The sequence below is a fragment of the Pelecanus crispus genome, chromosome 3 (genome assembly GCF_030463565.1).
Source record: "Pelecanus crispus isolate bPelCri1 chromosome 3, bPelCri1.pri, whole genome shotgun sequence".
Lineage (NCBI taxonomy): Eukaryota > Metazoa > Chordata > Aves > Pelecaniformes > Pelecanidae > Pelecanus > Pelecanus crispus.
Genome location: NC_134645.1, coordinates 47,342,215 through 47,366,555, shown reverse-complemented (window position 1 = coordinate 47,366,555; position 24,341 = coordinate 47,342,215). Strand labels below are relative to the sequence as shown.

General features: G+C 52.3%; 3 protein-coding genes across 5 annotated transcripts in view; 1 reads left to right on the top strand and 2 right to left on the bottom strand.

Moving 5' to 3' along the window:
* Positions 1-5,062: 5,062 nt before the first annotated feature.
* Positions 5,063-10,445, bottom strand: YIPF3 (Yip1 domain family member 3). Its single transcript, XM_075707483.1, has 9 exons — positions 10,368-10,445; positions 10,074-10,283; positions 9,884-9,990; positions 9,199-9,244; positions 8,721-8,813; positions 8,103-8,234; positions 7,462-7,575; positions 6,869-6,992; positions 5,063-5,552 (listed from the first exon to the last, which is right to left on the bottom strand). The coding sequence occupies exons 1-9, from the start codon at positions 10,443-10,445 to the stop codon at positions 5,431-5,433; spliced, it is 1,026 nt and encodes a 341-aa protein (XP_075563598.1). The 3' UTR covers positions 5,063-5,430.
* Positions 10,446-10,822: 377 nt separating this feature from the next.
* On the top strand, positions 10,823-14,190 carry POLR1C (RNA polymerase I and III subunit C). Of its 2 annotated transcripts, XM_075707484.1 has the most exons (9): positions 10,823-10,891; positions 10,978-11,049; positions 11,168-11,275; positions 11,811-11,943; positions 12,063-12,182; positions 12,389-12,541; positions 12,720-12,869; positions 13,426-13,542; positions 13,886-14,190. In XM_075707484.1, exons 1-9 carry the CDS (start codon positions 10,823-10,825, stop codon positions 14,002-14,004), a joined length of 1,041 nt encoding a protein of 346 aa, XP_075563599.1. In that variant the 3' UTR covers positions 14,005-14,190. The 2 variants fall into 2 exon arrangements, with proteins under 2 accessions (XP_075563599.1, XP_075563601.1); XM_075707486.1 differs by lacking the exon at positions 12,063-12,182.
* A 2,528-nt stretch (positions 14,191-16,718) lies between these two features.
* Positions 16,719-24,341, bottom strand: part of XPO5 (exportin 5) — a 31,827-nt gene continuing 24,204 nt past the window's right edge. For both annotated transcript variants that reach the window (XM_075707372.1, XM_075707371.1), the window contains 11 exons: positions 23,602-23,698; positions 22,934-23,070; positions 22,206-22,303; positions 21,661-21,707; positions 21,377-21,471; positions 20,455-20,517; positions 19,860-19,942; positions 19,048-19,155; positions 18,730-18,867; positions 18,405-18,569; positions 16,719-17,845 (listed from right to left, as the gene is read on the bottom strand). In XM_075707372.1, coding sequence (XP_075563487.1) covers positions 17,705-17,845; positions 18,405-18,569; positions 18,730-18,867; positions 19,048-19,155; positions 19,860-19,942; positions 20,455-20,517; positions 21,377-21,471; positions 21,661-21,707; positions 22,206-22,303; positions 22,934-23,070; positions 23,602-23,698 — 1,172 coding nt within the window. In that variant the 3' untranslated portion in view covers positions 16,719-17,704. The remainder of the gene's footprint in view (positions 17,846-18,404; positions 18,570-18,729; positions 18,868-19,047; positions 19,156-19,859; positions 19,943-20,454; positions 20,518-21,376; positions 21,472-21,660; positions 21,708-22,205; positions 22,304-22,933; positions 23,071-23,601; positions 23,699-24,341) is intronic.

The following is a 24,341-nucleotide window of genomic DNA, read 5'->3' as shown; positions in this document are numbered from 1 at the left end:
CTTCCCCCGGCTCGGGGAGCCGCCGCCCGCCGCCGCCGCCGCCCGCCGATCCCGTCGCGGCGGCTGGGCGCCGGGGGGGAGCCGCGCTGCGCGCTGCGAGGCGGGGCGGGCGCCAACGCCGCCGCCGCCGCCGCCGCCGCTACCGCCGGGCAGTCCCGGCCCGGCCCACCGCGGCCCCGGAGGCGTCACCGCGCAGCCCTACCGGCGGCCGCCGGGCCGCGCCGCTCCACCCGGCGGGGCCGCCACCCCTCCGCGGGCGGCGGGACCCGGGGCCGCCATCGGCGGGGGCTAAGCCGGACCGCCGCCGGACTCTGAGCCCCGCGGGGCCGCGCCGCCCCGCTGCGCCAGCATCGCCGGGAGGGGAGCGGGCAGCCCCGCCGCTCCCCGCCCCGCTCCGCCCGCACCTGCCGGGCCGCCCCGCCTCCTCCTGCCGCCGCTCCGGGCCCTCCTACCCCCCGGGGCGGGCCGCCGCCGCCGCCACCCTCCCCGCGGTCCCCCGCCGGGCGGGGCCGCCTACTCGCGAAAGGGGGCGGGCGGGGAGGGACCCCCCAGCGCACCCCGGCGGCCCCCGCCGCCATCTTGGGCCCCGGCGCCACTCGAAGCCCGTCAGGGGCGACGCCGGTGCCCGCCGGCTCCTGCCCGCCGCCCTGAGGCGATGTCGGGGCCGAGGCCGGCGGGGCTGTGTCCCCGGCGCTGAGGGGGCACAGGAGGGGAGGGAGGGTGGGAGAAGACGCTGGGAAGGGCTCTCCTTGCCGGCCCCGCGCCCGCCTGGGGAAGGGGCCAAAGCCATTGGGCCATGGCGTACTCTGGGTGCTTCTTGGGTCTGAGGAACAGCGGTCTTCCCTCAGCTTCGGTGACGCTTACGCTTAAACCTGCTACACCTCGAGATTGGACCCATGGCTTAATGGCGAGGTCGGTGTGAACCGCTCGTCGTGGCCCAGGGCTGACGGAGCTGCTGCTCGGAGGCAGCTGGTGAAAGGTGGAGGGTTGGGGAAGTGCCGCAGGCTTCCATGTCCCTGCAAGCACGCAGCCTTGGCCCTCAGCCTGACCCGAGGGGTGAGGGGCATACCTTGCCCCCTGCTAATTTGCAGGTACGGATCAGAGGGATTTCTCCCTTCTCTCCCCACGTCGGGTAATCCTGTACTTGGAGAGAAATAGGAAGCAGGGCCCCTGCGTTTTCAACTTCACTGAGCTGAAAAAGGAAGCCGGTGATGTGGAAATTAGGTTAAACCGCCTAAGTAGGCAGCTTTCTGCACGTAACTAATCTGGCCGCTGCATATAGCGGTGCTCAAGTGAATTCCAGTCCGGTGGGTAACTCTGGGACAAACCCAGGCTCCTCTGCTTGGTTTGCAGGCCAGGGCAGGAGAGAGGGGATGGAAAGTGAGGGGAAAAATAGAATGTGGAGGGGGACATGAAGCAATTCTCCTCCACTGATATGGAGGAGCAGGTCACCTGAGCTGAGGGCTGCATCTTAGGTCCTGAATGAGACCAGGGGAGCAGCAGATAAGAAGCCGGACTCAGATGTCAGCTTTAAGACTTTGGCTGCAGCATCTAATTTACAGTGTGGGTGTCACCATGCCCTTTGAGTAATCCATTGCTGTTCTCTAGCGCTATCTATACACCTCTCTCTGTTTCCCTGTTGCACAGGGGTGCATGGGCTTGATACTGTACCTGCAAGCCGCACCAAGACCAGACCACTGGCCTGGCAACACATCTGTGCTGGGATATGAGCAGCAGCTGCGAGCATCCAGCTGTGGTACAGGTGATGGCTTTCAAAAAAGGAGCGACTGTTCTCTAATAAGGTCACATTAAATGGTCCAGGTGAGAAACAGGATCCTATGTACTGCAGGGCTGTGAGGGGCAGAATCTGGATGTCAGAGTGGTGGGCAGGAGGGTGACCAAAGAAATACCAGCTGCTGATCCATACAGGTCGACTGGAAGACTGCACTCAGTCTCACCTCACAATTACCTCCAGGCACTAATTAACCCATGCTTCCTCAAACAGGCTATTATTAGCGAGGTACGTAGAGGAGAGCCCCTGGGACACGTCCTACTTCAGTTGACAGCGGCAGCCCTGCAGCATTGATGAAGATGCCCTAGTGCTGGCATCTTCACTGCCTGTTGTTAAGAGCACATCAAGGAGACAAGCGTCCTACCTTGCTTTATGCTCAAATACATTGGGAAAAGTGGCACAGGAGCTAATGGTTCAAAGCTTTGGCTCACTAAACCTAGTTAAGGTCTATGCAGAGGGGAATTTGGCAGCAATATTTTGTGAAGAACTAGCTACTGCTTCCTTGTCATGTGCAGTTACCCAGCAGGTATGAGGAAGGTAGTTTATTGTTTACCTATTGGAGGCACAAGGAATGGGAGTTGGCTCTCTAGACTGATGCCATTAAGAGCTAATGAATAAATGGAGAAAACCAGTGGATGAGGAGCAGCTGGAGTGAGACTAGATGCAGGAAGGAAAACAAATGGGAGAAGAAACAGGCTACCTGTAACCCAAACACAACTAAGGTGACAGTGCAACAAGGATGGACTGTAAGAAGGGTTGGACTCCCAGGTACTGGAGAGGAGAGGAGAGGAGAGGGGAGGGGAGGGGAGGGGAGGGGAGGGGAGGGGAGGGGAGGGGAGGGGAGTCATGTCATAGATGCTTTAATATACATTTTGTCTTCCTCTTTCTAATCTGACAGCTTTATATGTTTATTTCAGCTTTAATAAAAAGGGGGTTACACATGTCTCACAGAACTACCCTTCCTCAAAAGGGGAAGGTGATGGGGTGGAATTATTTCAGCTTTGCTGCAAGGAAGGAAGGCAAAAATTATTTTAGATTTGCTGCAAGAGCCATGGCAGGAAACAAAAGCAGAGACAGTCTGGTATGGTAGGCCTGTAAGGCTTGTCCTGATAACTAGTGCACTTGAGTAAGTACTGAGAGATGCTCTCCCACAAGGACTTTACTCAGGCTGCGTGCTCAGCATGCTCCCTGGAACTGCAGCATGCATGCATTTCCCTGCAAAAGTGCATCCCTCTGTCAGCAAAAGGAGATGCTGAAGCTCTCAGCCGAGTGCTGAATTTCTGGCAGTACAGAGCAATTCAGCTTCCAGCTGCTGCTGCACAGAGAATTAATCAGGGCTGAAGAACTGGAGCAGAGCAAGCCCTACAGCTTCTGAGGGGGTGGTTGGTTGTCACCCTGGCCACCTGTCCCCAGCTGACATGACACACAAGCTGCACAGGGGAAGCATGAAGAGTTTGCTCACTGCTCTCTCCTGTGCTTTGGGTGAAAACACAGGGCATAGCTTCATCCCCCTGATTTAGCTAAGTAGCTGGGTGTGGGAGGGGAGCACAGCTCTTCTCTGACAGTGTAGATCACCAGTGACAGCGTTTGGCACAGAATGATTTTTCTTCTTGGCTGGACTTAACTCTAGTGACAATTGTCTCTTTCTCCTTTCCTTCCCCTCTGCGTGTGCTTGGAGAGTTTGCACCAGGAGAAACAGACCTGTTCTAGGCTGCCAGGGCAAGAAGTGCAAATTAGAAACCAACCTCCTGTGGAGTTATAAAGAGGGAAATACCAGAGTCATGCAGCATTACAAACTAACACTTCCATTTTGTCAAGTTTGAAAGTAATGGGAATTCTAGGAGCTTAAAGTGGTTCAATTGGTCTAAAAAACCACGGAGACTACTTGTCCAAATAATTTATTTGATTCCACCAAACAACTTGCTCTGAGTGGTGTTCTTCAGCCAAAATAAGTTTCCCAAGGTGGGGGGGCAGGAGAAGACAGACAACATGTCTATTATGTATGTGTTTGTCAGCAGACAAGCTTCTTGCTCTTGGAAGGGGAACAAATTATGAACTTGGGAATAAGCAAACAGTGGAAAGTAGGTCTGACTGAAAATGCCCAAGTCCTATCCAGTGACATTTTTGTTTTGACTGAAGCAGATGACCAGCCTGACAACAGTAGCTGGTGCTATCTTTCTCTCTTTCATTGCACCTTGGCACTAGTCCGAATGCCACCACAGCTGCATCCTCTCCCATGAATATAAGCAAGGGGCCCAAGAGTGCAGTTCTGACATGCTATCTGCCTTGCACACAGCTGACTTGTAGGTACACCAAGACAGGGAAACATCTTGATTTTTTTTCCAGCCTGAGCATAAGGGTGAACTTCTCTGAGGGGTGGCTCCTCTCCCCCAGTCATCCAGAGCTACAGGGAGAAGAGAGAGAAGGTGAAAGCTAGCTAGCAGCTAACAGCTTTCCATTCTTGGACCAGTACAAATTAGAACAGTGAGGAAAGGCTACATCTGAACTACACAATTGTGAGTTAGTGCAGTGCAAGTAAGCCTAGGCTGGGCCGTTCTGCCTCCCCATCCTTACTGGAGCTTTTCTGCAGGAGATAAATGTGCCAACTCTATTCCCATTGTACGCTCCCCCATTTCTACCCTTGTTTAATGGAAACACTGGAGAAAAGTTTGCCAGAGACTCTCAAGGCTCCAGACCTAGACTCAGCTTGAAAAGCCAGATGGGACACAGCAGACTGTGTCTGGGGGAGCAGGATGCCACTCCTGCTCAGAGCAATGGGGTGACAGTCCCACAGCTGGGAGACATGAGAGCACGCTGTGTGAGCTGAGGTGAACTGGCCTCCTCAATAGAAATATCCACAGAAGACCATACACAAACATGCTGCTCCTGCAGTCAGAACTGCTGTCCTACAATAGGTGCTGTGGAGGCACGGGGACGCATACATTTCTGGCATACACAGGAGAAGGGGCGGTGAGGTGAGATAGCAGCTTGGGCCAAGTGAAAAGAGCGGGATCAATCTGGAACATGACAAGGAAGAGAATGTGGTAAAACATTGTGCTGTTCCTGAAAATCTCCAGAGAAACTGAAGTTCCTGTACCTTTTGGGCTACGGAAAAGGTGCCCAAGACAGGCCATGTATCACAGAATATTTGAAGTAGGACAGCAGAAAATTGCAAAGAATCCTGCTGAGTCTAGGACAGGACAGATAAAGGTGTAGAGACCCAGCACCACTCTCCTGTTACAGAAGTACGCTCAAACATGAAGACATCACTCAGCACCAACGTCAATTTAATTCTTCTCTCTTCAGGACAGGAACAGGGCAAATAGCCCTGGAGTTACATCAGCAAGCGGAAAGAGGAGTAAGGGACAACTGCGCTGGGAAATCCCAGCTAAACATGCAGGCAACAGAACCGCTCTACTCAAGACAGCCCAGACCTGGGTGGGGGAAGAGTGTAGTTCTTCTGAGTCACTGAGGTGCAGTCCAGTCAGCTGCCCAAAACTGCAACCCAAAGCACAGGTCCAGGAAAACAAAACCAAGTCTTCTTCCTGCTGTTCTGTCCAGTTCCTAAGAGGCAGCAGGTTATTATGGCCCTAAGCAGCCCCAAAAGTAGTGAAGGAAGCAAGTCCAAGTCTGTGAAACTACAGGGTCAATGCAACAGCTTTGGCTGTTGTGTTCAATACAGCGTTGGAAACAACTGGAATGTCTCTGGCAACTCTCTGAAAGGGCGGCATGTTGGGTCCTTCCAGTGTGTCCAGGATACCTGCAGGGAACAGGAAAAAAGGGGAGAGTGGCAAGAGTTAGTTCAGATGCAGATGGCATGATTCTTCTTGCTTTTCTTTCTGGCCAGGCAGTGGCTGATAGTGGCAGGGCCCGAGACATGTGAAGCACTTAGAGGCGATGGGAGGAGACATCTAGCCCCCAAAAATGAACAGCAGTAAACACCCCCATCCAGAGACCACAGGGTACAGATCAGAGCTTGTCCTTGGGGCAGGGAAACTGCATGCTCCGAAGAGGAACACATATCCTTTCACTTTGAGGGTACCTGTCATTTGACCCAAAAGCAGACATTGCCAGGGCTACTGCTCTGCTGAGGCAGCTTGATATAATCCTTTCCCCACCTCATCCCAGCACAGACCCTGCTGTTAGATCAATTCTTTGCTTTCATCCTGAGACACACTTGCAGACTCACATCACAAGCTGCAGCTGGGGGTGCAATGCGTAATTTTTGTCACTGCAATGTGAACATAGCCCCTGCTTGGCAGTACACATGCGTACTGATGCAAGTGTCCTCCAGTTCCTGTCAACGACCTTCTCAAGACTGATCATCAGTCTTGGAGAACCTTGAAGGATAAAATATACTCCAAGCAACTTTCTATTTCATCTGCTGAAAAGTTGCAGATCAGGGCTCAGAACTTTCACCGTAAGAATGGATCCAGGAAAGAACAGTATTTATATCCAAAGGACTTGTAATGCTGTGCTGTAACCCCAAATTATGCAGATTTAGCTGCAATACCATGATCAGATCTGGCTGCCTAAACTCAGAAAGGGGCTTGCTTTTTTTTTTTTTTTTTTTTTTAAGGGGACTTGAATGGTAAAGAGCCTGGTAAACAGCACTGACTGGGGAAGGTGCAGCTTCTGCTATCAGCATTGTACAACATAAGATAAAAAAAGGTGTTACACAAAGAAGGAAAAAGACTTATGACACATTTCCTGATCAGAGAAAAGCAACGTGACTTCAGCAAGATTCAGGAAGGGACTAGACATCTGCATGCAAGAACAGTCAGTGCTGTAACACTTTGCTTGTGGGGAAAGGATAAGCATCCTGCCTCACAACTTAGGACCTAAGTACTGTAAGTACTAAAATTCAGTGCACAGAGACTACCCCACATCTGCCTGCTGCCCTGCTTTGAGAGTTTCCTCTAATAAAGCTAGTGCTGGTCACTCTTGGATTGCAAACTAGCACAGATGCCCTCAGGTCAGATCCAAACTGTCCATTCCTTTCTCTCAGAGAGAACAAAAAGCAGCTCCTCTTCCCCCAGATCTAACAGGATATGTCTTCATATCTCCCTTGCTTACCTTCTACCACCTTGTGATAAGCAAAGTGCAGATAGAGGAGGAAAAGCATATGCAGAGCAGCAAGGGTCCCACACAGGATGAGCCGCTGGGTATGCCCCACAGTGCGCGACACCAACACAGCAACCTAGGAGAGAGGTGGAGATTAGAGACAAGGTAGCTGCTACCCGAGCCTCTGGCACTGCAGTCAGGAGTACACAGGAGGATGTTCCAAGTAGCAAGAGCCAGTGGAAACACTGCTCAGAGCCTTTTCTGCAGTTTGTGTCACCAAATTCAGAGTAATCAGACTTTGTTTTGTGTAGGTGAACCTTGCTCAGTCTTGTCAAGAGTTCAGGATGCTCAGGCATGGCTCGCCACAGCAGCAGGGGCTGTAAGGGAGCAAACCTCCTGCAGCTGTTACAACGTGTGAGGATATTAAGACAAGTGTCACCTCCATACACCAGTGGCCAAATGACCCAGAAGCATCAGGCTGTTCTTCACAGCAGCCTGACTGGCTGTGAAATGAACTGCCTGGCCCAAGGAACAGAAAGCAAACAACACTCCCCTCCCTTTTTTTGTCCCCGGAAGAGGAGGGCCCCAAGCTGCCTGTCCCTTACCATTCGTAGTGTAGAGAGTCCACCAACACCCAACCAGAAGACATAGAAGAGGGAGTGGAAGTGGATGTTATAGGTGACAAAGAGGGTGATGCAGTGTCCAAAAAGGCCATAGCCCTGACAAAACAAAAATGTCCATGTTACAAGCGTCAGTCCTACACAAAGGGCTGTTAATCAAGAGCATGAGCAGCCTATTCCTGCAACGCTTCACCAAGGCAAAGCTTCACAAACCACTCATTCAATGCCAAAGAGTCAACCAGCACAACAATTTTAACAGCAGCTCATGCCCAGATAATGTGTCTGAAGGATGCATAGGGATGTCAGATATTGCAACAACTTGGGAAACAGAGTTTCTGATTCCTGAAGAAATTGGAATCTCCTCGTTTTTTACCACCAGGCTCTCAGATCAGGAAGTGCAAAGCAGGAGACCTGCACGAAGGAACTGCCTCTTTGTGCTGTAACTGTGCCTGGGATGGGGCAGGTCAGAAGGGCATCCTGGAATTCCAGGTTGTCCCAGTGCAGTCACCTGGAACCACTGATTTACAAGGACTTTTCCCATTCTCTGGGAAGACCTCACAGGCCACCCTCGTGCTGGAACACTGTGCAGCCAACCCGCACCTTGGGGCATCCCCAGTTGTACATACCAACAGTGACAGCATCTGCACCATTGTGATTTGGGCATTGCACAGATAGGCCAGGAAATAGATGAAAGAGGAGACGCCCAACCAGTAACCGAAGCAGGTGCCAATGGCTGTGCCCATCAGTGTGCCTTCCCTCTGTGGAGACAGCATCAGGATGAGGAGGACTTGAAGAAACGAGGAGGAGCGTCTGGACAACGCTCTTAGTCGTATGGTTTAGTTTTAGTTATTCCTGCAAGGAGCAGGGAGTTGGACTCGATGACCCTTATGGGTCCCTTCCAACTCGAGACATCTTGTGTTCTATTCTATGATTCTAAGTGACCTGCCAGCACCCAAATCCCACCACAGAGAATTCCCAGAGTCTTTCTAGGCATTATCGAATAGCTGACTAGCAGCACCCAGGGTGCCATGTGACCGACACCCCAGCGCTCCCAGCAGCAGAGCATCAAGACTTTATCATGCATGGTTCCTCCCATCCCCAAACCAACAGGCTCTTCTTCAAATCAATCTTCTTTTCAGCAAGATGCTACTCAGTCATGGAAGAGGTTTCCTCTCCCTTTCTAGTGTCATTACAGTAATCCAGAGCCCAGTCAAACCACAGCTTATCACTGAGACTTGACATACAATGATCGTGTCCGAGGTCTTCATCCCATGCAAGAGGATGGCCACCAGTGTGAAAACCAGCATGAGGGGTCCATAAAGCTCGCCTGCAATCTTCTACAGAAGGAGACAGATCAGGGAAGGTTTGGTTAGTGCTCCTGAATACCAGGCTCCCCACCCCGAGTGATGCGAGAAGTGCCTTGGATGAAGTTTATCACCTATCTACCTGAGAAGTAACAGCAAGGCCACTGCTGACAGGAGCCAGGCAGAATAGGTTGTGTGATGAGGAGTCAGGGATGTGTGAAGTCTAGAGGTCTAGAACTAGCACTAAAGGCAGCAGATTGGGGTTTGGACTACCACAGGAAAGGGTTTACCAATATTTTCAGGGAGATGAAAACCTAACAGGCTCGGGTCCTTAATAACATGGACTACTTTAGTTTTAGAAGGTGTCTGTGGGACATTCACTTGGCCACAGAGTCTGATTCAGCAAAAGGGAACTCACCTGTGGGAAATTAATCATCTTCACAGGAATCATGGACTCCAGCAGTCTGCATCACAGCCAAGCAGGGAATGACATCAGGAGTAGGGAGGACAACAGGACGGTTAACAAAATGCTTCAAAAGTAAAAGATCCCATCCACCCATTACTAGTATCTTCTGCTGTGGTCACAGGCCTTGGGGGACAGAAATTCCTTCTAAAGGGTCACATAAGGTAACTAAAGGAGAAAAATCTTACTGTCAGTGGGCTAATGTTTCTGGGGGGGATTCAGTGAAAACATTTAGGGATCCACTCAGGCATGAGAGATCATTGACAGAACAGCAGGAAGGAAAGGCACATTTCTCCATCCAGCCCCACAAACTTTGCCTTTTTGGACACAGCTATGTTGCAAACCCAACAGAAGCCACATAATGCACCCGAATGGCAGAAGACTGAAGATGCCTCAAAGCCCTTTCTTCTGCCCTGAGCAGTGATGCTGGGCGACGGGGCTACCAGCCCACCTGGGGGACCTTATTTGGGACACTGGGACAAAAGCATAGCGCGTTTCCCCATATCCGAGCCTTGCTGTCAGGCTGGCAGCCCACTCCCACTTGCTCACTTTGGGGGGAGGGGGGGGCAGCCAGCCTCTCGCCGGTCCCCCCGTTCCCCCATGCCCCCCGGTGGAGACGGCCAGGCCGGGCCCTGCCCACCTGGCACGCACTTGGACGGGCTCCACGTCGAAGTAGGGCCGGAGGATGTCGATGTTGGCGTAGAGGCTGAAGGCCCTGGAGGCTTGCCGCTTCCCCACCTGCCACATCTGCGGAGAGAAGGGAGCTGGCAGCGGCTGGGCGGGCAGGCGGGGCCCCCCCGGGGCCGGGGGCAGCGGGGGGCCGCGCTCACCTGGTCAGCTACCTGCCGGCCCAGCTGCCCCCGCAGCCCCTTCATGCCCAGAAACTCCCCGTCCTCCTCCTCGGCGGCCCCCGCCTCGCCCTCCGCCGCCTCCTCCTCCTCTTCCTCCTTCATGCGCTGGTGCATCTCCCCCATGTCCTCGAAGCTGGAGCCCGACGTGTCGTCCATGTTCTCCATGTCGATGACGGCGGAGCCGCCACCCTGCGCCGGGGCAGACAGCGTCAGCGCCCGCTCGGCTCGGCTCGGCTCGGCCCCGCCGCCACCCCCGGCCCGGCCCGGCCCCACCTGCACGTTGTCCTCGAAGCCGCCCCAGTCAGCGGCGCCGCTCCTGCCGCCGCCCGCCGCCCCCCCCGGCGCGGACATGGTGCTCGGCCCGGCCCGGCCCGCGCCGCGCTGGCTCCGGCCGCGCACCGGCAGCGGAGCACCCGGATGTGACGTTGGCGGTGGAGGGGCACCCACAGGCTTGCGAGGTCGTGCGAGGGCGGGCGGGCGCCGCCGCCATCTTGTGTGTGGCGCAGGGCGGGGAAGGGCGCGGCGGGGCGGGGGAACGGCAAGACAGCCAAGGGGGATAGCAGCGGGGGTGGCGGGGCGGCCGGGAGGAATGTGCCGCTGCGGGGACCCCGGGCCGGCCGGGCGGCGGCGAGGCCAGGCCAGGCCAGGCCAGGCCAGGCCACGCGTGGGCGGGCGGAGGCGCGTCACGTGCTGGGGAGCACCGCCCCCCGCTGGCGGCGGCGGCGGCCATGGCGGGCAAGCGGAACACTGACGAGATGCGGGACCGTGTGGTGCTGGGCGAGTTCGGCGTCCGCAACGTGAGTGGGGCGGCGGGGGGCGCCCGCCCCGGCCCCCGTCACGGCCCCGGCCCCCCTCACGGCCCCTGCTGTCTGCCCCCTCGCAGGTCCACACCACCGACTTCCCCGGCAACTACCCCGGCTACGAGGACGCCTGGGACCAGCGGCGCTTCGAGGAGGTGGGCGAGCGCCGCCGGCCGTGGGGGCCGGGGCGGGGTGTGGGGGTGTCGGGTCGGGTCGGGTCCGGTCCTGTCCCGTCTCGCACGCGGTGACCGGCGGCGCGCGTGGCTCGTGCAGGCGTTCCGCGTGGACATAATCCGCGAGGAGGAGGGCGAGCTGGAGTTCGACATGGTGGGCATCGACGCCGCTATCGCCAACGCCTTCCGCCGCATCCTGCTCGCCGAGGTACCGCCGCGGGCGGGCGGGGGCGCGGGGGTCCGGGACCGAGGCTCGCCGGGGCGGTGCGGGGAGCTGAAGGCCTGGGGCTGCCGGCCTGGGAGCGGGGGGACTCGAGTGACGGGGAGCGAGGAGGGTCCTGCCTTATGTCAGCCCCTGCAGACAGCTTCTGGCTTTGGAAGAGAAGCGCAGATTTGTTCTGCACGCGTGCCAGGAGCCCGAAGAGAATTAGGGCCTTCGCAGCACGAGCAATAGCGCCTGTTGCTCTTAAGGGTGCTCTTCGTAATGTCTGTGGATCAGCCTGCCTCTCACCTCTTGTGATCATTTGTCTTTAAAAAAAAAAAAAAAAACCAAACCAAAAACAAACGGGGAAGGGCGTATATCGGGTGTAAGGGTATATTGGGGAGCCTGGTTTGGCAGCAATACCGCTGAAAAGAGTCTGTAGGGCAATTATTTATGGGAGAGAAGGAACACTAGCTGGATATTCTGTCAGTGTGTAGTTCAACTGTCATCTTACGCTGACTTGATGTCTCGTCTCCCTGAGGTGCCAACGATGGCTGTAGAGAAAGTCTTTGTGTACAACAACACATCCATTGTGCAGGATGAAATTCTAGCTCACCGCTTGGGCCTCATCCCTATCCGAGCTGACCCTCGACTCTTCGAATACAGAAACCAAGGTGAGAGTCTTGGATCAAATAGAAATGTTGAAGATTTCCCCCAAAGCAGGAAATCGGGGTCACGTAAACTGAGCAGAAGTGTGATTCTGTAGAGGCTCACGCTGTTCTCCCCTTACCAGGAGATGAAGAAGGCACAGAGATTGATACTCTGCAGTTCCAGCTGAAAATAAAATGCAGCCGAAACCCTCAGGCAGCCAAGGAATCATCTGATCCTAATGAATTATATTTCAATCACAAAGGTAAGATCTCTCCTAAAAATAGGTACTGTTTTCTTTTCTTTTTTGGTCTTAGGAGACAGGATTTGGTCTATTCTCTCAGCCCTGTGAGCAGAGAGAGACGATTCCCTCGTTCTGCTAAACTTACTTTTTGCCATCTCCAGTCCTGTACATGTCAGCAACCTGTTTTGAGACAGCAGCTGGCTGATGCTTGTGGCTTCTCTTCGCAGTGTACAGTAAACACATGACGTGGGTGCCCTTGGGGAATCAGACAGACCTCTTTCCAGATGCTGACTTCCGACCTGTTCACGATGACATCCTCATTGCACTGTTGCGGCCTGGCCAGGAAATAGATGTGCTTATGCACTGTGTCAAGGGTATAGGTGAGTCGTGGGTCCTGGGGCAGCAGGAGGAGGAGTGTGAGTGCTTGGACTAGGGCACAGCTGTGTGAAGGGGAAGGGTGGAGAACTGGCTTTCCCCCTGGAACTTTAGGTCCCGGCATCCTTGCACTCTCATTCCTTGAGGCCTGCCCTTATCCTTAACTCTTTACTCTTCATGCAGGTAAAGACCATGCCAAGTTTTCTCCTGTGGCCACGGCTAGTTACCGACTGCTTCCTGACATTACTCTCCTGCAGCCTATTGAGGATGAGGCAGCTGAGCTGTTGCAGAAATGCTTTTCCCCTGGAGTCATTGAGATCCAGAATATCAAGGGTACTTTTTTCCTGCTCTGAAGTGCTTTTTTCCTTACAAGCCTTAGCAGCGACTGATCAGAGACTAGAGCCAAACCCATGTTGTGCTGTCTTGCCGATCAGAAACCATTCATGGTATTCTGAGCCTGGTTTTACGGATGAGTGGCTGTCACATGCAGATGTGTTGGGTGATGAACTGGGATCTCCCTGAAATGTTGAGGCATTGGGTGCCTGCCTGTCTGCAGAGCCCTGCGCCTGCTGATGGCAGCTTCCAGTACTGTTCAACTGTTTGTAAGACTGGGTAGTGGGCTTGCTCTTTCCAGCAGCTGAGCGTGGAGAAGACTTCTTGTGTCCTGCCCAGGGGTACATACAAGCTTTGTGTTTGGGTTGGAACTGTTCAAGAAGACCAGTTCTGTCAGGTTGGAGTTTCATGTTGGGGATGTGCTAATTCTTCATATTTATGGCTTTGCTGCCTTTGCTGATGGGGGAATGCATGTTTTGAGGGGTAAGCACCTGCCGTGACCACAAGGCACCCCTCTGCTACAGGCACCCATCTTGTTTCATCTTTTCCCCTTTAGGAAAAAAGGTGGCAAGAGTAGCCAATGCACGGTTGGACACGTTCAGCAGAGAAGTTTTCCGTCACGAGGGCCTGAAAAACCTTGTGCGCCTGGCAAGAGTGCGAAATCATTACATCTGTAAGTGCCCCATTTTCCGCAGAACACAGAGCCCTGCCTGGTTTGTACAAACAAGCAAAGACTGGCCAGCATGTATAACTGGGTCTCTGCCTCCTCCTCCCCCACCATCATCAGCCATCATACATTCATATTCCAGTGGGTAACTACTGATGTTGTGGTTTGGTGTTGCTTTGGGATCGAATGTGTTTGTGCGTCCTGCCGGCAAATGTAACCTCTTCTCCCCTGGCTGTGAAGATCCGGCTTGTCAGAAGTGCAGCGTAAGGGAAGATAAGGGCCAGGAATGCTGGAGCCAGGTGTAGGCTGAAGCTGTGTAGTGGCTGTGCTGACTTGTGTCTCTGTGCAGTTTCAGTGGAGTCGACGGGTATCTTGCCTCCAGATGTGCTGGTGAGCGAAGCCATCAAGATCCTGATGGGAAAGTGTCAGCGCTTCCTGAATGAGCTGGACTCTGTGCCTATGGAGTGACCAGGCTGTAGCTGGGAAGCATATCCCTGCACTGCTGGTCTGGGCTTCCTGCACCTGCCTGCAGGGGCGATTCGTCTTCTGTGGCAACGAGGTTTGAGATGGGCTTGTTAAGTCCTAGGTCCTAGGACCATCTCTTTGAATTTGTTTGCCATTGGTAATGAGCCTTAGTGAGGAGATGCACTAAAATAAAGGCTTTTCTTTACAGCTGTCTCCTTCTGTGCTGTTCACATTTGTAAGACCGTAATACACAGAGAAGAAAGTTGTAACGGGTTTAAAGATGAATATTAGCATTTATTTTAGATTGCACGCAGTATGTGAAAAGGACTGATATGGCAGTGTAGTAAAGCACTTCGCAGCAGGTCAGTGAGATTTAATAAGTCAGTATCAGTGCAGAACTGTTTTGCAGGTGTCTCAAACCAGCTCCAGGGTAGTTAACGTGGTAGATAAAAAGGCTGTAATGTCCCAGGGCTGGAACACCTCTCCTATGAAGAAAGGCTGAGAGAGTTGGGGTTGTTCAGCCTGGAGAAGGGAAGGCTCCAGGGAGACCTTATTGCCACCTTTCAATATATTAAAAGGGCACGGAGAAAGACTTTTCATCAGGGCCTGTAGTGACAGGACAAGGAGCAACAGTTTTAAACTGAAAGAGGGTAGACTTAGACTGGACATGAGCCTTTTTTTTATGACGAGGGTGGTGGTGAGATGCTGGAACAGGTTGCCCAGAGAAATTGTGGGTGCACCATCCCTGGAGGTGTTGAAGGTCAGGTTGGATGGGGCTTTCAGCAACCTGATCTAGTGAAAGATGTCCCTGCCCATGGTGTGGGGGGGTATGGACTAGATGGTTTCTGACAGTCCGTTCCAGCCCAAATCATTCTATGATTCTATGGTACAGTACTGGGCTTCTTCTCTGTGCAAAGGTGAGGTGTGAAAACATACTCTGTTAAGGACCGACTGTCCCTTCTTAAATAGCTCAAGGTAAGGCATTTCTTCCCAGATGTTAGATTTGACTACTCTGTTCTCCCTTACAGTGACTGAACATACTTTGGGCTGACCTGGAAGCAGAACTGGATGGTGGAGGGCAAGTGACACTCAAAGGCCTGTCTCCAGCCAGGGAAGCCTGGGAGCACTTGCAAGTTAGTCTCAGGGTGAGCACTGCTGTTAGTCCACACCGGGTAGGTCAGCTTGTGAAAGTCTCTCTTGACAAGCTGATGAAGGAACTGGAACTTCAGAGAACGGCTGGGAGCACTGGTCCGTCCCAGTTACTAAAGTCAATCCTCACTACAATGCTAGAATTTAGCGTAGCAAAGCATAGTTTTTCTCTATCTGTTTCACTGGGCTGTAGTTATGTATACTGTAAACATCCTTTAGGTGTTACTCCTATTTGAAACATTGCAATTTCTAGCTGGATCTTCTCAGTTTAAACAAGCTGAAGCAGGTTCCATGCCGCACTGGATTACAGCTGGGGCCTTGGAAAAAGGTTTTGTAACAAAAACTTAACATTGATGTTGCCCAGGCCCGCCTCTTTCAGGGCTTCTGCTTTTGTTGTAAGAGAGACCTTTCATGCAACTTTCATCAGGTGAGGGGACAGACCAACGGCAACAGCTACATCACCTTCCTGTGTTACTGAAAAGGTCAGCCGAGAGAGTTATGGCTGAACTACAGTACTAGCACAAGACAGTGCTCTTCCCCGCAGTAGCTAGGGTTGGGCTTGGAGGCTACTTTAGTAGCACACATACCTTTCTGTGCTATTGCTTCACGTATTTCCTGTATCGCTTATGGGACATACCCTGGAATAGCCATGCCAAAGGGTTTCGCTTTGGCAACGGGTACCCTTCAAGCTCTAAACTGGGACCTAGCGGCTGTTGTGGAATTAATATAAACCAGCTGTGAGTGACATAAATACTTTAAAATGCAATTTTTCCCCTTGCCTTCTAGTTTAATTACATACTCTGGAATGGTTCATCCCCTCCCTGATAATATATGTTGACTAGCAGCAAAGGTGCTTTTTGGTAGCTGGAATAAGGAGTGCTGAACAATCCTTAGGGAGGCAGTCTGGGCAGAGCAGAGGCCTCAGATCTTACTGAAACAGATAAAAGAATAAAAATGAAACCATGACACTATGTGTATGAAACTGGAATAGCTTTACTGACATTCAGAGGTGTAACACAACAGTTCAGAGACAGCTTCGGATTTAAACATTCCTACAAAAAAGGTTCTAAAAAACCATTTAAAAAAACCAAAACCCCTTGTGTCTAGCATGAAGTCACAGAATGTTAAAAATATCACAACACAATAAATACACCCAGCCTTTGCCAGAGCCAGGAGCCACGTTAGCTCAGAGGTTAAAAAAGTTTGAGGCCAGGAGGAAAGTGGAAGATGCTGGTGGAACAGCAGGGGCAGGAGGGTGAGTAGATTCCCACGGCCTGCTCGTCCCTTCTGTGCTCCCACCCCTCCCGACCCCAGCTTTTCTGTCCAGTCTGTTCAAGTGGAGACATCACCTCCTCTGCCTGCCACAGTTTGTTACTTGTTCTGTCTCCTGGATGGCAAAACTGCTGGCTAGCTCTGGACAGACCCTCCCAGCTCCTGTGCTAACACTAGGATAGATAGAGCGAACCATTTGTCACGTAAGAACCAGCTTTCCAGACTGGAGTGGTTTGATAGAGTGAGTTCCACCTCAGCTAAAACCCAGTTTCTGACCTGGCTCCCCCCGTGTAAACTGCAGTATAAACCCCACCCCTCCTGCCCCACCACGCAATTCTCCGAGAAGTACCAGACTGGGTAAAAACAAGGGCTACTGCCACCTCTACAGCAACAGGGTGAGGAGATCCCTTTTGGTTTGCAGGTGCTTCAGATTGGTCCAGATTTTGTGTACCCTACACTGGCCATGTTCTAGTCTACAGGGCATGGTAAAAAGAAAAAATAGTAATAAAAAAAAAAGAAAGACCCTGCCCTGCTCCCCCTGAGAGATGTCCAAGAAAGGCTGGCACAAAGTAAAAGCCTTCCATTTGGCTCTGGGTAGAACAAGCTGTATGATGATATATATACACATATGTATGTATATATATGTATGACAGTGTCTGCCTCTTTCTAGAGAGCAGCTGCACCTTAGAAAGGCTGACCTCGAGGGAGATCCTAGAGCACTGCTAGGCTTCCTGGCACGCAGCCCTCAGCCCAAGGCTCAGCATCCTGGAGGGAAATGGATTCATCAGAATACCAGTCCGCTAGGGACAAGTGCTGACAGGCGCAACAGGAGTGTCTGATGTGTTCCGTACAAAGCTTGGCTGCTAGCACCCAGAGGAACGTGAGGGTAGCCCCTTGTCACGTGGCATGCTACTCTTGCCTTTTGCATTAGACCTAAACCCCAAGGGATGAAGAAGTGGAGCAAGAGTGACCCAGGGCTACAGGATGACCAGGCTTTACCTAACAGAGTCTATGGGCTCAGCTCCCACCCTGCAGAGAAGCAGAGGTCTAAAGATGCTCATCCAATGGAGGGGAGGGGAAGGAATCAGGGAAAGCTTAATAGACTGGTTCAAGTGCCACCGCAGGCCCCGTCCCAGCGTAGGGAGGAGAATGGGACAGGACCCGTAAGGGGCTTTATTCAGACGAACGCTTGTGGAGGCGATGACAAGGAGAATCTAATGTGCTTACTATGAGGAGAGACAAAACAGAAGGTAGGGGAGGAGACAGTTGCAGCATCCAAGGCTCAGGGCTCAAAGAGTGCAGTGAGGCCCTCTCCATCCTCATTTTCTAGCACATCCGTCTCCAGTGATGGCTTCACCTTTTTGAAGAGAGATGGGAGGTTCCGGATATGAACCTCCTTGCGGAACTGCTCCCCGAGGGGCTTCTGCAGAGGACAGACAGGCAGGCATCAGTCATTACTGCCTTCATAGCCCCACTCAACTCAGGGGCTGCCTGCTTGCAGATCAGAGGCAGACCCCAGATTCTGAGCAATCCCCAGGCCTGGACTCGTGCTTGCATTTTGGGGAATCTCAGGCCTGGTGCTTCCCAAGTGCCAGGGCACCAAGGTAACCACCAGTGCACCAGCTCCCCGGCTTTTAACTCAATGTACCAGACTCGAACGCCACCATCCTCATGAAAGCCCAGCACCCATCTAGCACCTTCATTCAAACATTTTAACACCCTGTTTGCCCGGACACCCTTGTGCGAGGTACCCCCTGCCTCTCAGTGAGAAGTCATTGCTGGAGGGGCTGCTCAGTGTGTGCTCCCATCCCCACCGTACCTCCAGGTTGAAGAGAGACAGAACACTGAGAATATGCTGCAACAACTTCCTGGCTGGGAAGGGGGGTGGCTGCGGAGAGGCAGGTAGACTGGCTGCCCCATCACTTCTGCAGGGTACAGGCATGAAACGAAACAGGTTCATTTTCCTCCAGGATATCACCTACCCCAATGCAACCTGTGATGAGGCGCTTGAAATGATCCTTCCGGCGCTTGTCTGCCACCTTCTGCAGTGTTGGGTTGAGAAGCTTTGAATCAAACTGCTCCAAAGAATCCCGCTGGATGTCCGGGATCTGCTCCATCACTGCCTTCAGCTCAACGTAGCGAGGGCGCTGCAGGGAGAAGTATGGTTAACGCAGCTCTGCTAGAGGAGCGGCCCTGCCCTCCTTGGACGGCCATTAGCTCCTCTGCCCCTCCTCAAGCGGGCACGGGATTAGTTTTCCACCACTCCTCAGCCAACCTGGGATCTGGACGAAGAGCAGAATTTCTCACCAAGGCCTCGTAGATCTGGAAAGCCAGGTGAACAAGAGCTGCCATGCAGCCATCGTGCTGCCCGTGTGTCTGTAAGCCCTTCAGCACACTTGTGAAAAACCAGGACACAGCGTCAGGCAGGAGGTTTCCTGGAAGCACCTGGGGAAGAGGCACTGTCAGCATGGAAGCAGGACACTGATACATGACTGCCTTTCTGCAGCAGCTTGCTCCTCCCGAGGGAGAAGGTGCTCAGGGTGAAGGAGCCACACTTTCTCACTACATTCAGAGCTTCCTCTCCCAACCCTGCCAGAACTAATCCCTTCTTCCTCCCAGAGGTACCTGTTTGAGCAGCGGCCAGCAAAGCTGTGTTGTGGTTCTTTGGCACGACAAGGTGTCCTTCCAGGAGAGGGATGCATAGGCAGTGATCAGCAGTGCAGTGCAAACATCCTGAAAAGGAGTCAGAGAGGGAAACCAGTCAGAGAAACAATTTCCCACCTCCAGGGTTCAAACCTGAGGGGAGCCAAGAAGCAATCCAGGGACTCTGCAAGAGCTCCTTGAGGCTATCTTCTGAGAATCCTGTGTGCTGCTGCTGCTCCAACTGAAGGTGCTCAAAGGCACCCAGTGCGCACCATCATAGCCATGAGGAACCAATGTCAAGCAAACCTGCTCCCTTCATGTCCCCTGGAAAGGCCCTGGAGCACCCATCTGCGCTCCTGTGTCCACAGGAGAGGAGGCGTATCAGGATGGAGGTACTCTGCACAGTGGGTTGTGTTAGCACTTCGGCTCCTGTGCCACCTCTGGCAGATTTTACAGAAAAAAAAGAGCTGCTGAGTGAAGTTCTTCCTCGTGAAGGCTGAAGTCCAGGATGGAGGCAGAACCAGAGAACACCCTGGGGGCTGAATGCCCAGGGCCTTGCCCACAGAAGGGCTGAAACTCTGTAGCTGCATGTTATACTGGATCCCAATTCCCATTTGCTTTGGTGGCTTCTGCAACCATTAACGAGGCCCTTACAGAACACCTATGTTCCCGAGAGAAGATTCTCACACTGGGGAATGCTCCGGCAGCCTAGATCTCTGTAGCAGCACCTGGCTGCACAAGCGTGACACAGAGTAGAGGGAAAGGATGGTGGAAGTCAGAGCATGTGCTCTTACCTCCTGCTTCATCAGACACTTGCCGAGCTCGGTGAGCTCTGCACTGGCAGGGGGAGTCACCTCCGTGGCCATCGCCTCATCATCTGTAGAGCAGAGCAAAGGAAGCACCGTGAACATGGCCTCCCCAGCACTGAAGGAGACACAGGGAGGCACAGTGAGAACTAAGCTGGGAACCAGGGGACAGCACACAGAATCAATATGCCGGCACAGCCTGCCGGAACATCTCTCTCCAAGCAGAAAGCACCCACCCTTTGTGGGGCAGGAATGGCACCCAGCTAGCTACCTCCAGCTCTTGGGAGGACCATGCACACCCCTCTCTTCTCCTCAGGCCTCTTCTTGGTACCTTGAGAATCAACTGCTCTAACATGCTACCTGTGAACCCTACAGCGCATTTGTTCCTAGGCTAGACTGGGCTTTTCCTGTGGCCCCCAGGCACACTGGGCAGGACAGAGCTGAAGGCTCCTTACCAAACCTATACCCCTCCCACAGAACTTCCAGCAACAGGCCAGCCTCTCCCTCAAGAAACGCATGAAGCAATGGGAAAAGCGCTTGCACACACCAAGGGGAGGAAAGGCAAAGGTGGGCATTTACTCACCGTCTCCGTCTACAGCAGCAGTAGTGTTATGCTCAACACCTTTCTTAGACACACAGCAAACAGCTGCAAAGACAGTTGCAGGTCAGAGGAGCAGAAAAGGGAAGATGCTACTTCAGAACACGCAGAGATTATCCTACAGACTCTGACAGGCTCACAGCTGCTTCAGGCTCCCCCAGCTCTTACACAGTACCTGAAGAATCTGAAAGCCCAGTATAAAAGCCAAATACTGTGCCAAATACTGGAAGGCTGAAACACCCCACTCACAGCACTCTCCCACAGTGGAACCTGCTGCACGGTGGCTGCTTCCAACCACTGAGAATCAGGAATATGCAAAACCAGTTGAAGCCTGTAACCTGAGCAGCAGCATCTTAAGGCAACAAGGCAGATCAAGGAGATGCAAGGTTGAGGACCTGTAATTTCTAGGCACAGTCAATTTTCCCAGCCTCTGTGCTCAAAGCCACACTGGCAAAAACACACTGTTGGAGAAAGGGAACACAAAGGAGATTGCCTGGGGGGAGGGACTCTTCCCTTCTGTCTGGCTAGAGATGTGGCAATTGCCAGCAGCAAAACTGCTCTACACTCGGGTTGTCCACAAATCAGTGTCCCACATCGGGCTCCAGGGCACAGAAAGGGAGAACCCAGATTCCAAAGGAGGACTGGACTCCTACAGGGACAGTGCCAAAACCATGGAGCCCTAAATGAAAGCAAGCAAGCAAGCTCTTCTGAAGGTTTTTAATTGATCTCTTACTAGCTTTTAGCTAAAATTTTGGCAGGGTTAACTGTCTCACACCTAGCTTCTAAGGATTATGTTAAATACTACTGCCCATTATAATTAAGTTTTATTGCACATTGGAAATTGCTATTGTCCTTTCCAGGGCAAACTTCCCAAATATCCAAGGGGACCTAGCTTGATTTCACTTACTGATGAGATCCATGACTTCTCGGGTCAGCAGCCTGACCAGCTGTTCCTCAAGCATCTCCTGAGACTCAGGGTTGTCATCTGCAGCATCATCCTCACTGAGGAGAACAGGTTTTAGTGTGAAGAGACCCAGTATCTTAAAAGTATCCCCTCTGCCCAAGCACAGGGAGTGAGTCACCATCAGGGTAAACACAGTGTTTTCCAGCCCTCTACTGGCAGGGCAAAGGGCCAAAGCTCCGCTTCCCATTTCCCCCTTTCAGTACTCATATCAAGGGGTGAAAGCTTACCAGAGCATGCTTCGCTGGCTGATCACCTGCCATTTCTGAGACAACCTCTGTTCAAGACAAAAAGGAAGATTCAGTACCTTCCTAAGGAGCCATGCTGGACACAATGCAAAGAGGCCCAACTGACAGCTGCTGATAGAAGCACAAGAGCTTTAAGCACAGCTCTCATGCCAAGCCCGATTTTGAATGGGACAAGAACTGCTACCAACTGCACTGAAGATGCTGTGGCTGTGCTGACTGTAGGAATCTGAGTGAGATGTCAGGAAAATGAGGGGACACAGGCAAAAAAAACCCCACAAAAATTCTCAGACCTGAAGGTTGAGGAGCTGGTATCCACAGGTTTGAATTCACAGCAAGGGTGCTGTGCAACAGTCAGGGTTCAACGCACCTCAAACCCCCCCCTAAACAGCATCAAAATCATTAAGCATTGAAGCTCTGCCCTTGTCTCTGCTGGCTTTGGAAAGACAGACATTCTCACATGTTGCTGCCAGCTGCTACAAAAAGTCTGGGCTGCCAAGGAACAGGTGTCAAACAAGCTGTTTTCTTACCATGTGCAGATAGGTAAAGAGTGGTCCCAGCATGGGGCAGACAAGGGTTTCGTAGTTTTCTGAAGGGCAGGAGAGTACCAAGGGCTTCACAAACACACCTGCACGGACCAGTTAAGGAAGAGACCCAGCACATATAGCCAGCTGCTAGGGAGACTGCAGCACACTGCCCAAACCAGCCCATTCCACTGGGAAGCCAAGAGACAAGACACCTCAAAGCCCATCTTATCACAGCCCTGAATTAACAAGTGGCATCTCTACAGAGCAAGAGCATGAGGTATTCAGCCTCTTCCCCTAATAACTCAGCTGAGAAAGCTGAGGGTGCTTAGCGCCCATTTCCTAGCTGTGAGACTGAATGTCCAGCCCTGGGAAGTGGGCTGGGAACCCCAGATGGTCTCTCACACAAGCACAAAGTCTAGTCAGACACCCTAGTGCCAAGCTCCTACACCGTCCAAGCCCCCTTGCTCCCCCGAAGGCACTACCCACCTCTCATGGTGCCTCCAGGACCACACAAATCCTTTGCATTTATTCTCTCTGACCCCATGCACTGCTGTTTCTGCTCATGCTCTCCTAGGCTCACACCTCATCCACAGCAAGTGGATGTTTGTTTACCTCCTCAATCACCCTTCTTTGGCTTGGCCATACTGAAAACAATGCTAGGAAGCCACCAGGTTTTCAATGTACATGCTCAAAGCCTCCCTAGCTGGCCTGAGACAGTGACAGAAGGATATGGAGCATAGGACGCAGTCTGTAATCAGGAATGTTGTTGAGGTTGATGAAAGCTGAGCTAAGGAGCTGGGTGGCGAGACCTTCAACGGTGTAGAAATCCTGTTGCATGGAGGGACCTGCATTTCCCAGGATGTGGAAACTTCAACAAAAACAAGTTAGTTGCAACTCTGTTAGATAACAGGTACCATGTCTCTGGCCTGCAAAGGCTGCAAGTACTATAATCTTGAGACAAGATAGCTACCATGTTCTTAAACAAATACTACAGAGGAATTTTAGCATGGTATCACTTTTTTTCTGGGATACCTGCAGAGGGACAATGAATTAAGCATTTAAGCACTAAAATGCACTTTCAAGTGCTGATGTATCCTAACACACAATTAAAAATGGCAGAGACACAAACTCGGTCAGGATATCAGATAAGTGCTCCAATCCGACTACCTAACTGCAGAAGAGCTAAAAAGCAGACCATATTTTGAGGTACTTTTTCCAGCAACTGTGTGTATGTGGTAGGTTACAACCACTGAGTATAGTTCACCACTGCAACTCGTACTTGGATATTGTAAGATACAGCTCACATGAAAAATCTAATTCTAGAAGTCAGCACCCAGCAACAGCCTACTGCTCCAGCTGTGCACTGTTTGATTGTGTGTGGGATATCTGGTGCTCTTACCAGTTGTCGTAGAGGGTACAAAAGAAGCCCTGCATCCTTTCTAGGACCGTTTTGTAAACAGGAGAGTCATAAAGCTCCAGCAGAGGCTGAGGGAGACCTGTGGGAAAGAATAAGCTTCAGCTATGAGAGAGCACAGCGCACCTTCAGAATGTGCTGGGCAGGCCCCAGCCAGCCTGACAGCAGCGAGGGAAGTGCTTGGCAAGATCAACATGCAGCCAAATGGGAAGAGGTGCAGCAACCCTGGGGCAGAACCTCCCCTCAGAGGTCAGCCAAGTTCAGGTCGGTTGTACCCAGAGCAGAGGTGTTCCCACTAAGGCGGTTAGAGCCCCCTCACTTCTCCAAAGCAAAACTTACTGCAGCTATCGGAACGCAGTCAGAAGCAAAGCTGACAGTTGTGCAGCCCCTCTCATAGCCCATCCCTTCAGGTTTGTATTCATCTCTGTTGGGACACAAGCTACTGCTGAACTAGGATATTAAAAAGTTTAGAGCAGGCATCAAGGCTCTGCTGCTTTATGTGCAGTGGTTCAGAGACAGAGAGTTTATAGGTCACAGAAAACAGGTAAAGGAAGCATCTCCTCATTTTTGCAGACAGGAAATGGAGATAAGAAAGACAAAGCAACTTCCCTAAAACATTTCACTGTCTGTCAGAACCTGAAATTAACCCCCAATTTCCAGAGTCATGGTCCACACTTTATCCACAAGGCCACCCACTTCTGCTTGGTTGGAAGGCTTCTGTGTTC